The sequence below is a fragment of the Scyliorhinus canicula genome, chromosome 23 (assembly GCF_902713615.1).
Source record: "Scyliorhinus canicula chromosome 23, sScyCan1.1, whole genome shotgun sequence".
NCBI classification, from domain to species: domain Eukaryota; kingdom Metazoa; phylum Chordata; class Chondrichthyes; order Carcharhiniformes; family Scyliorhinidae; genus Scyliorhinus; species Scyliorhinus canicula.
The window spans coordinates 2,905,093-2,915,874 of NC_052168.1; the positions used below are offsets into that span (position 1 = coordinate 2,905,093).

At 51.6% G+C, this 10,782-nt stretch overlaps 1 protein-coding gene across 1 annotated transcript in view; it reads left to right on the forward strand.

Annotated features, from left to right (window-relative positions):
• The window catches only part of LOC119956412 (protein FAM83F-like), a 22,056-nt gene extending 18,665 nt beyond the window's left edge, over nucleotides 1-3,391 (forward strand). Inside the window, exons 4-5 of the mRNA XM_038783610.1 lie at nucleotides 177-850; nucleotides 2,661-3,391. Coding sequence (XP_038639538.1) covers nucleotides 177-850; nucleotides 2,661-2,743 — 757 coding nt within the window. The 3' untranslated portion in view covers nucleotides 2,744-3,391. The remainder of the gene's footprint in view (nucleotides 1-176; nucleotides 851-2,660) is intronic.
• Nucleotides 3,392-10,782: the final 7,391 nt, after the last annotated feature.

Consider the following 10,782-nt stretch of genomic DNA (forward strand, 5'->3'; position numbering starts at 1 on the left):
AACCCAACCCCCCCCCCCCCCCCCCCCCCCCACCCCACCCCCCCCCCCCCCCCCCACCCCCCAAAACCCCCACCCCCCTCCGCCCTCCCTCGGGCTCACCCACACTTTCTGTAAATGGGATTCTCACTTTCCTTATTTCAAATAGAGGCTGAGTTCGCTTTGTCATTTCCCGGTAGTTTCACGTGGAGCTGTTCCCGATTTCACCGCAGCAACCTCACCGTCTACACCGGGCAGATCGTGGAAAATTTCGACATTGAATTCCGGGAGCTGTACGCCAACTCGGACGCGGTGAATCTCCCGGATCACCTGAACATCAAACCCGGACTCGCCGGCCCTTTGAAGGGCGTTACCGCCGGCTACATCCCACCGAGATCCGATGACTTGAAAAGGAAATTCAATAACCCCAAGTACCTCCTGGTGTCGCAGGGAATGCGCAGGGTGTCCTCGGAGAACCAGCTGCTCCCTCCCAACGAACTCAAGGTGCGGGAGAACAGTGTGAGATTCCGAGAGCGGAGAGGGACCATGAGAGACAGCAAGAGGGAAGATCACAGCAAAGCCAACCAGGTTGTTGAGGAATGGCTGATTAACAATGACGTCCGGGGCCTCGAGGAGCCAGAACTGCTCACAGACCTGGTCCCGGACAGCCTGATGCGCAAAGCTGGCGGCACAGTCACCGGCAGGAGGAACATCCTGAACTTTGGCCGGAGCAGCTCCAGGAAAGGGAAAGTAACCCAGAATTCCGATGATTCCCGGATGGGAGAGGAGCAGAGAAGCTTCAGGAAAAGCCAGCGAGGCAGGAAAAGCGGAAGGCAGCCCGCAGAGGCTGGGAATCCAAACGACACGAGCACAGGTACCCTGGGTTGTACATTCTCTAACTCCGCACCCTGCGTCCCTTCATCCAGCCTGCCCCCCCCCCCCCGCCCCCCAGATAGGGCTCCTTCACATCTCAGTTTTAAAACAATCTTTTTATTCTCCACATTTTCATCAAACGAACAACAAACGAAGGAACAATCCCCAAAAACATCCCCATCAACATGCAGTCTGATACATTCATACATTCCAAATATATGTTAACAACAAAACAGAGAAAAAATAGCAAACCCCCCCCCCAATGTTCAACAGGTTTCCGAAGGTACACGATAACCCCATGAATTGTAGGAACACTTCCTTCGCCCCCCCCAACCTTCGCTCAAATCTCACGTTCTTCAAGGCCGAGAATTCCAGTAGGTCTCCCCCCAACCCCCTCCCCACCCCACCCCCCCCCCCACCCCCCTCCCCACCCCACCCCCCCACCCCCCCCCCCCCTCGCCGCGCCGAGGCACAGGGTGGAGAAGCTGACCTCCCCACCCCAGCAGGACCCGCCTACGGGCAATCTGCGCGGCCGAGGCTACGACACTCTTTTGCGTTTCGGATGGAACAACTCGAACTGTTTTCCAATCCCTCCACACCCTCGTTCCTTTCCTGCCTGCGTGAGCTGACGGCCGGGCATTATCCAGGGCAGTGCAGCACCATCCACCACCCTCCCCCAACATGCACTCCCTCCACCACCGACGCACAGCGGCAGCCGTGTGTACCTTCTACAAGATGCACTGCAGCGACTCGCCAAAGATCCCTCGACAGCACCTTCCAAACCCAAGACCTTTAACACCTAAAAGAACAAGGGCAGCAGATACTTTTTTAAAAATATAAATTTAGAGTACCCAATTCATTTTTCCCAATTAAGGGGCTATTTAGCCTGGCCAATCCGCCTACCCTGCACATCTGTGGGTTGTGGGGGCGAAACCCACGCAGACATGGGGAGAATGTGCAAACTCCACATGGACAGTGACCCAGAGCCGGGATTCAAACCTCGGACCTTGGCGCCGTGGGGCAACAGGGCTAACCCACTGCGCCACCGTGCTGTCCCAGGGCTGCAGATACCCGGGGAATATCACCACCTTGCAAGTTCTCCTCCAGGTGCCTCACCCCCCTGACTTGGAAATATATCGGCCGTTCCTTCACTGTCACTGGGGCAAAATCCTGGAACTCCCTCCCTAACAGCACAGTGGGTGTGCCTACACCACACGAACTGCAGTGGTTCAAGAAGGCAGCTCACCACCGCCTTCTCTCGGACGATTGGGGATGGAAAATAAAAATATCGGGCTGGCCGGCGACACACATGTCCCTTGAAAGAATATTTGAAAATCTCCTCCAGGCCCAGGCCCCTCTGAGATCTCCGCTCTCCTCCAATTCGGGCCACCTCAGTATTCCTGATCTCATCACCCCACCGTTCATAATTGTGCCTTCAGTTACCTGCTCCCGGTCTCTGGAATTCCCTCTCTAAAGAATTCCCTCTCTAAACATCTCCAATTGTCTCAAATCCTCAAACTCTGATAATGGGATTCACACTCGTAGATCTGGGTTGCGGTAGTGGACCTGTTCCATCACCGCCCACCCTTCCAAGTGGAATTGAGGCCCACACAGAGGAATTAATTCCCTCGATCAACGGAAGGTGAAGTTGTACATCCTTTCCGGAACCCTTGCCACGCTACGAGACCCCCCCCCCCCCCCCCCCCCCGGCCCCCCGACATCCTTCTCTACCTTCTCTCCCCCGACACCTCATTACAAGGTGGGATTCCCTTCCCCATTCTCGCTCACCCTCTGCCTTTCTGTTTTAACAGGGAAGGGCAGCTCCTCAATCCTCGATCGGAAGATCAGCCTGAGCAGCATCAAGGGTAAAAACGACAAATGTATCTTGTCATGAGGAGGAGGTGTGCCGAGTGTTGGAGAGAGAGAGAGAGACACACACACAGGAGTGGCGGAGATTGGGGTGGTGGCTGATGAATCGTTTACAGAATTCTACTCGTGCGCCACTTGATGTGTTTGTTTGATTTCTGTCGCTAGGCATCCAAGAACTAACCCATCGATGGTGATGCTGCTGAATGCGGGTTACCATGCCCCCCCCCTGCCCCAGATGTGAGCTCCACCATCGTGAAGGTGATATCATTTGGCCCATTCTCCCTGTTGCACCCCACCCGGTCGGGTGGGTAACTCCTCACTCCACGGTACTGAAACTCTCCAAGGTCAGGGAGGCCCCAGGATTGACCCAGAGTTGAGTTGGAGAGCAATGAATCTAACTACCCTGGCTTCAGGAAGGGGGCAAGAAGCTATCACCAACACCCCGTCTGATCCACTGCCCAGGGACACCTAGTAGACAATGCATAGTAGAGGCAGTGGCGTAGTGGTCTTGTCACTGGGCTGGTAAGCCAGAGGCCCAGGGGTAACGCTGTGGGGACCCGGGTTCCAATCCCACCAGGGCCGATGGGAAAATTTTGAATTCAATAAAAGTCTGGAATTAAAAGTGATGACCATGAAACGATTGTCATAAAACCCATCTGGTTCACTAATGTCCTTTAGGGAAGGAAATCTGCTGTCTTTACCCCGTCTGGCCTACATGTGACTCCAGACTCACAGCAATGTGGTTGACTCTTAAATGCTGACCCAGCCAGCGACCGTCCATGTCCCATGAACTAATTAAAAAAAGACAGGTCAGTAGAGTTAAGCCTGGATATTAGGGTCCCAGAATTTGACAGCGCGATGACCAGTGCAAAACACCCATTCACTGGATTCACAAGTGAAGTGCGAAGTGCAAAGGATTTTTCAGCGCCCACTGGATTTTCACAGTAACTTAATTTGCAGTGTTAATGAACTGGGACAGAGTGAGCGCCCACTGGGGCTGGGTCCCAGGCAGATTGAGCGCCCACTGGGGCTGGGTCCCAGGCAGAGTGAGCGCCCACTGGGGCTGGGTCCCAGGCAGAGTGAGCGCCCACTGGGGCTGGGTCTCAGGCAGAGTGAGCGCCCACTGGGGCTGGGTCCCAGGCAGAGTGAGCGCCCACTGGGGCTGGGTCCCAGGCAGATTGAGCGCCCACTGGGGCTGGGTCCCAGGCAGAGTGAGCGCCCACTGGGGCTGGGTCCCAGGCAGAGTGAGCGCCCACTGGGGCTGGGTCTCAGGCAGAGTGAGCGCCCACTGGGGCTGGGTCCCAGGCAGAGTGAGCGCCCACTGGGGCTGGGTCCCAGGCAGAGTGAGCGCCCACTGGGGCTGGGTCCCAGGCAGAGTGAGCGCCCACTGGGGCTGGGTCTCAGGCAGAGTGAGCGCCCACTGGGGCTGGGACCCAGGCAGAGTGAGCGCCCACTGGGGCTGGGTCACAGGCAGAGTGAGCGCCCACTGGGGCTGGGTCCCAGGCAGAGTGAGCGCCCACTGGGGCTGGGACCCAGGCAGAGTGAGCGCCCACTGGGGCTGGGTCCCAGGCAGAGTGAGCGCCCACTGGGGCTGGGACCCAGGCAGAGTGAGCGCCCACTGGGGCTGGGTCTCAGGCAGAGTGAGCGCCCACTGGGGCTGGGTCCCAGGCAGAGTGAGCGCCCACTGGGGCTGGGACCCAGGCAGAATGAGCACCCACTGGGGCTGGGTCCCAGGCAGAGTGAGCGCCCACTGGGGCTGGGTCACAGGCAGAATGAGCGCCCACTAGAGGCACTGGCCTCCAAGGTCAATCTCACTGCCAGTATTTTAAAACTGAGCAGACCGTAGAGGCTTCGAAACCAATCCCAATTATCGGAATCATTGTTTGAAAAAAGCTGAGGTTTTCCCATATTTTCACTGGGATTCAGGCTGTGTTGAGTTTGCGTCTTGGAGCTACTTACGAGGAATGAAAGATTGAAATAAATTTACAGATGACAAAACAGTGACACAGATTCATTTACACGCTTGTCATATTTTACAGATTGATATTTTATAATATTTTTAAATTAAATGTGAAGGTGCTCATATTTTGTATAAAGGACACTTATTGTAAGAGGAAATTAAATAAAAATATTTTGGACAGTTTTATACTTCTATTTTACAATGTCTTCTTAAAGGGATTTGACCCAGTTAAGAAAATACGAAATAGGAGGAGAGCGTTCGACCTGTCAAGCCTGTTCTGTCATTCAATGTGATCTTGGGTTTCAGATGTATTTTCCTGCCTGCACCCTAAATCATGGGATAATCGAAGCACTTTAGTGCAGAAGGCCATTTGGCCCATCGAGTCTGCACCAGCCCTCTGAAAAAGGCCCACCTTCCTCGGCCCACTCCCCGTGACCCACCGGCAATTTAACGTGGCCAATCCACCTAACCTGAAATGAAATGAAAATCGCTTATTGTCACAAGTAGGCTTCAAATGAAGTTACTGTGAAAAGCCCCTAGTCGCCACATTCCAGCACCTGTTCGGGGAGCATCTTTGGATTGTGGGAGGAAACCGGAGCACCCGGAGGAAACCCACACAGACCTGGGGAGAACGTGCAGACTCCGCCCAGACAGTGACCCAAAGCTGGAATCGAACCCAGGACCCTGGCGCTGTGAGGCAGCCGTGCGAACCGCCGTGCTGCCCTTATCCCTAAATTCCCCAAGCGACCAAAGCTCTCTTATTCCCAAGATTAAATATATTCACCGATGGAGCATCCATACCCTCTGGGGTGGAGAATCCCAACCCTTCGAGTGAAATCATTTCTCCTCATCTCATTCCTAAATGATAATCCCCCCTACTTATCCTGAGACTGTTCTCCCGTGTTTTCGATTCCCCGACCAGGAGAGACAATCTCTCAGCGTCCACCTATCAAACCCCTTCAGAATCTTGTAGCTTTCAATGAGATTGCCTCTCATTCTTCTAAACTCCCGAGAACATAAACTCAATTTGCTTAGCGTCCTCGCTCCACCTGTATTGCTAACTTTCAGTGTTCCTTGTACCAGCACACCCTAGTCCCTTTGAACATCAACACTTGCAAGTTTCGCACCTTTTAAAAAAAAACATTGTTTTATTATTCTCCCAGCGAAAATGTGTAACTTCACGTTTCCCTTTGTTATAATCCATCTGCAATCTTGTTGCCCCCTCACCTAACCTGTCCCTATCTCTTTGCAAACTCTCTGTGTCCTTCCCGCAACTTAGCTTCCCACCCAGCTTGATACCATCAGCCCACTTCGATGCATTACTCTCTGCCTCTTCATCTAAGTCATTGATATAGATTGTAAATAGCATCTCCAGAGGCATTGGTAAAAGAGCAAAACTTGAAAGATGTACAAGGATGATACGGTTGCACAGCGGTTACCACGGCTGCCTCACAGCACCAGGGACCCGGGATCAATTCCGGCCTCGGGTGACTGTCTGTGTGGAGTCTGCACGTTCTCCCCGGGTCTGCGTCGGTTTCCTCCGGGTGCTGCGGTTTCCTCCCACAGTCCAAAGATGTGCAGGTTAGGGTGGATTATGGAGATGGAGGAGTGGGCTTAGATCGGGTGCTCTTTCAGAGGGTCACTGCAGACTCAAGTTGCCAAATGGCCTCCTTCTATGCTGTAGGACTTCTATTCTATGTTTCTATGTAATGTGTGTGGTTGTCCTGACAATAAACCTTTGTTAATTCACTGCCCAGAGTCCGTGCCTTACCTCGCTACACGAAAACGGCACAAAGTTCCAAAATGGGTCTGTCCTCCAGGTACCAACTCACCAATTCTCAAGTTTCCAACGTTGACCCAAAACAGACATTAAAAAAACAGGTTTTGAAGAGACGAGTAAGGTGCCGATTTTGGTTCAGTTGGGTAGAATTTGAAGTCAGAAAGTGTGCGATTCCAGAGATTTCGGCACAGCTTGTGCGAGGAGGGCGTGTCCCCCTGTGGGCAAACCGAGAACAGTTTCAAAATAAGGGTTCCCCCGTATGAGAGAGGGGGACGTGGAGCAACATCTTCATTCAAAGAGTGTTTCGTGTTTTGAATTCCCTTCCACAGAGGGAAGCGGAGGCTGAATCTTTGAATATATTAAAGGCCAAATTAGAAGACCTTTGATGGATAAGGGAGTCAAGGGATTGATAAAGCGAGGGGGTTGGGAGCAGGTAGGAACATGGAGGTCAAGCTGCAGCTAAGTCAGTATTTTAGACAGGTGAGATGGGCAAAACTTAACCCCTTCATTTTCTCACTGCCTGCCCATGGGCAGAGGGTTTTTTTAATTTAAAAAAATGTTGTGGCGCTCATTCCAAAAACCCTCTGTTTGGGGAGTCAAGTTTTAAATAAGTTGCAGCAAACTCTCTGATGAATAAGTCAGGAGTTTACTCACACGTTCAAACCTGGGGGAATGAACGTAACTTCACACGCACATACACAAGTACACAGTAATGGAGTTAGAAAAAAAGGGGATTTGACATTTATGAATAACTTAACATTGAGAAAAACTATAGAAATAGATATCAGTTCACATATTGCCACAGTCCAGACAATCTAAATCTAGAGTGGATTCCCTCTTGGGAAAGTTCCAAGTCAGGCAGGTTCCTGGTTGAAGGTGGAAGCAGAGTCCCTTTAAGATAATGTTGCCACATTTAGATGTTTTAGTATTCCCATTAACACACTATGGAGAAGGGATTGTTGCAGGCTGTCTGGTCAGCCTTCAATCCCGCTGTCAGATGTTGGCAGGGTGAAGATAAATCAGCTGACTGGCCTGCTTCTGAATTCTCAACAATATAAAGAGATTTCAAAAGATCATTCGAGTCATTTGACCTCCTTTGCCCACAATGATTTCATAAAGGGACGTTTATCTGGTGTCCGGACCTGGACTTATGTTATAGGGCTTAAATCATCCTGTATTAATGGCCCTGTTCCTAGTGGCTATTTGTTGATAGACTCTCCAACTACGATAGAGGTGTAAGCTTATAGAAATGCAAATGATGTCCATTTCCTTTCAATTGTTCCTTTTAGAAGCGGATCTTGACAATTCCAGGACTGAGGTTCCATGAACAACATGTTGGGTGTGTCTCCAGTACAATCCATAGAATGCATTAGTCAACACCTTACAATTCCAGACATCAGGTGACTTGTAGTAGCCATCTTTTGGCTCAGCAAAGTTCATTTTTACTTAAAAGAATAACGTTCAATTTACATAGTTTGTGGGGCTGGTTTAGCACAGGGCTAAATCGCTGGCTTTTAAAGCAGACCAAGGTAGGCCAGCAGCACGGTTCAATTCCCGTACCGGCCTCCCCGAACAGGTGCTGGAATGTGGCGACTAGGGGCTTTTCACAGTAACTTCATTTGAAGCCTACTTGTGACAATAAGCGATTTTCATTTCATTTCACTATGATTTATTTCACATCTCACTGACATGTCATCAGCCAGGATTTTATTGAATGACAGATCAAGGGGTTAAATGGCCGACTTCTACTCTTGTGTTCTTATTTAGACTGCGTGTGTATCCCTTGGATAAGGGTAGCAGACACATGGGAACACCACCACCTGCAAATTTCCCTCCAAGTCACTCACTATCCCGACTTGGAAATATAGCGTCTGTTCCTTCACTGTCGCTGGGTCAAAATCATAGAATACCTACAGTGCAGAAGAAGGCCATTTGGCCCATCAAGTCCGCACTGACCCTCCGAAAGAGCATCCTATCCAGGCCCACAGCCCCGCCCTATCCCCGAAACCCCACCAAACCTTTGGACATTTAAGGGCAATTTATCACGGCCAATCCACCTCACCTGCACATTTTAGGAGTGTGGCAGGAAACCGGAGCACCCGGAGGAAACCCACGCAGTCACCCGAGGCTGGGATTGAACCCGGATCCCCGGTGCTGTGAGGCAGAAGTGCTAACCACTGTGCTGCCCCGCTGGAACACCCTCCCTAACAGCACGGTGGGTGTACCTACACCACATGGACTGCAGCGGTTCAAGAAGGCGGCTCACCACCACCTTCTCAAGGGCAATTAGGGATGGGCAATAAATGTTGGGCTTAGCCAGCGGTGCCCACATCGCCTGAAGGTATAAAAATAAAGATGTTTCAATTATAATGGTAAAATGACTAAAGGCACTTCACCATGAGCATTATTCATCCAATTCATAGAATTTACAGAGCAGAAGAGAATTAGGAGAGAATTTTTGCGACTGGGCCCAATGAAAGAGATATTGCGACAGAGGATCAGAAGCTTTCGCAGAGGTAAATATTTAGGAAGGTAGGGAGGTGGAGATGTGCAGGCGAAGGAATTGCAGAGCAGATGAGGCAGCTGGAGACACAGCCACCAGTGGTTAGGGCACCACGGTAGCACAGTGGTTAACACAATTGCTTCACAGCTCCAGGGTCCCAGGTTCGATTCCGGCTTGGGTCACTGTCTGTGTGGAGTCTGCACGTCCTCCCCGTGTGTGCGTGGGTTTCCTCCAGGTGCTCTGGTTTGCTCCCACAGTCCAAAGATGTGCAGGTTAGGTGGATTGGCCATGCTAAATCTCCCTTAGTGTTGGGTGGGGCTACTGAGTTATGGGGATAGGGTGCAGGTGTGGGCTTGGGTAGGGTGCCCTTTCCAAGAGCCGGTGCAGACTCGATGGGCCGAATGGCCTCCTTCTGCACTGTAAATTCTATGATTCTATGGTGGAGCGAATAATATCGGGTTGCGCAAGAGACCATGATCAGGGAACTGCTTAGGTTTCAGAAAGCTGTAGAGCCGGAGGAGATTTTAGAGATAGGGATGGGCGGAGACCACCGAGAGATTTGAAAACTAAAGATGAGAATTTGAATTGCTGATTAGGCATGGTACAGCCCTCAGGACTCAGCGAGTTGAACAACTTTAGACTGCGACCATCCTTCGAACATAGAACAGTACAGCACAGAACAGGCCCTTCGGCCCTCGATGTTATGCCGAGCAATGATCACCCTACTCAAGCCAACGTATCCACCCTATACCCGTAACCCAACAACCCCCCCCCTCCCCAACCCAACCTTATTTTTTAGGACACTAAGGGCAATTTCGCATAGCCAATCCACCTAACCCGCACATCTTTGGACTGTGGGAGGAAACCGGAGCACCCGGAGGAAACCCACGCACACACGGGGAGGACGTGCAGACTCCGCACAGACAGTGACCCAGCCGGGAACCGAACCTGGGACCCTGGAGCTGTGAAGCATTTATGCTAACCACCATGCTACCGTGCTGCCCCAATCCTCCATCTTCAACCCTTTTGTTTATATCCCGTACATTTTTCTGTCTCAAAGCAAACCATTGGTACCCTCCCCCATTTCACACCCCCTCCCACACACCAGGCCATCTGTCCCTTGTTCTAAAGTTGTAATGTCCCTTGGTTACAGTACAATATCCAACACATTTATATCATAGAATTTACAGTGCAGAAGGAGGCCATTCGGCCCATCGAGTCTGCACCGGCTCTTGGAAAGAGCACCCTACCCAAGGTCAACACCTCCACCCTATCCCCATAATCCAGTAACCCCACCCAACACTAAGGGCAATTTATCATGGCCAATCCACCTAACCTGCACATCTTTATGACTGTGGGAGGAAACCGGAGCACCCGGAGGAAACCCACGCACACACGGGGAGGATGTGCAGACTCCGCACTGACAGTGACCCAAGCCGGAATCGAACCTGGGACCCTGGAGCTGTGAAGCAATTATGCTGTCCACAATGCTACCGTGCTGCCCTCTCTTTCCCCTCTCTTTAACTCTGATGAAGAGTCAAACGGGCTCGAACCGCCCCCTCTGTTTTCTCGCCCTACGGTTTCACAGCATCTTGTCTCGTTTCAGATTCCAGCTCAAACAGTATTTCGCTCCTGACGAGAATTTGAAAATTGATGGCGTGGCTTCACTGGGCGCCAGTGTGGGTCAACCAATAGCAGGAAAATCGGCGGCGGAGGCAAAATACCACAGATGCTGGCACCCTGAAACAAAAAAAAACAAGCTGGGAATCGGCGGGAAGAGAAACTGGTGGATGGCTTTCCGCGAGAATAAGGGGGTCAAGG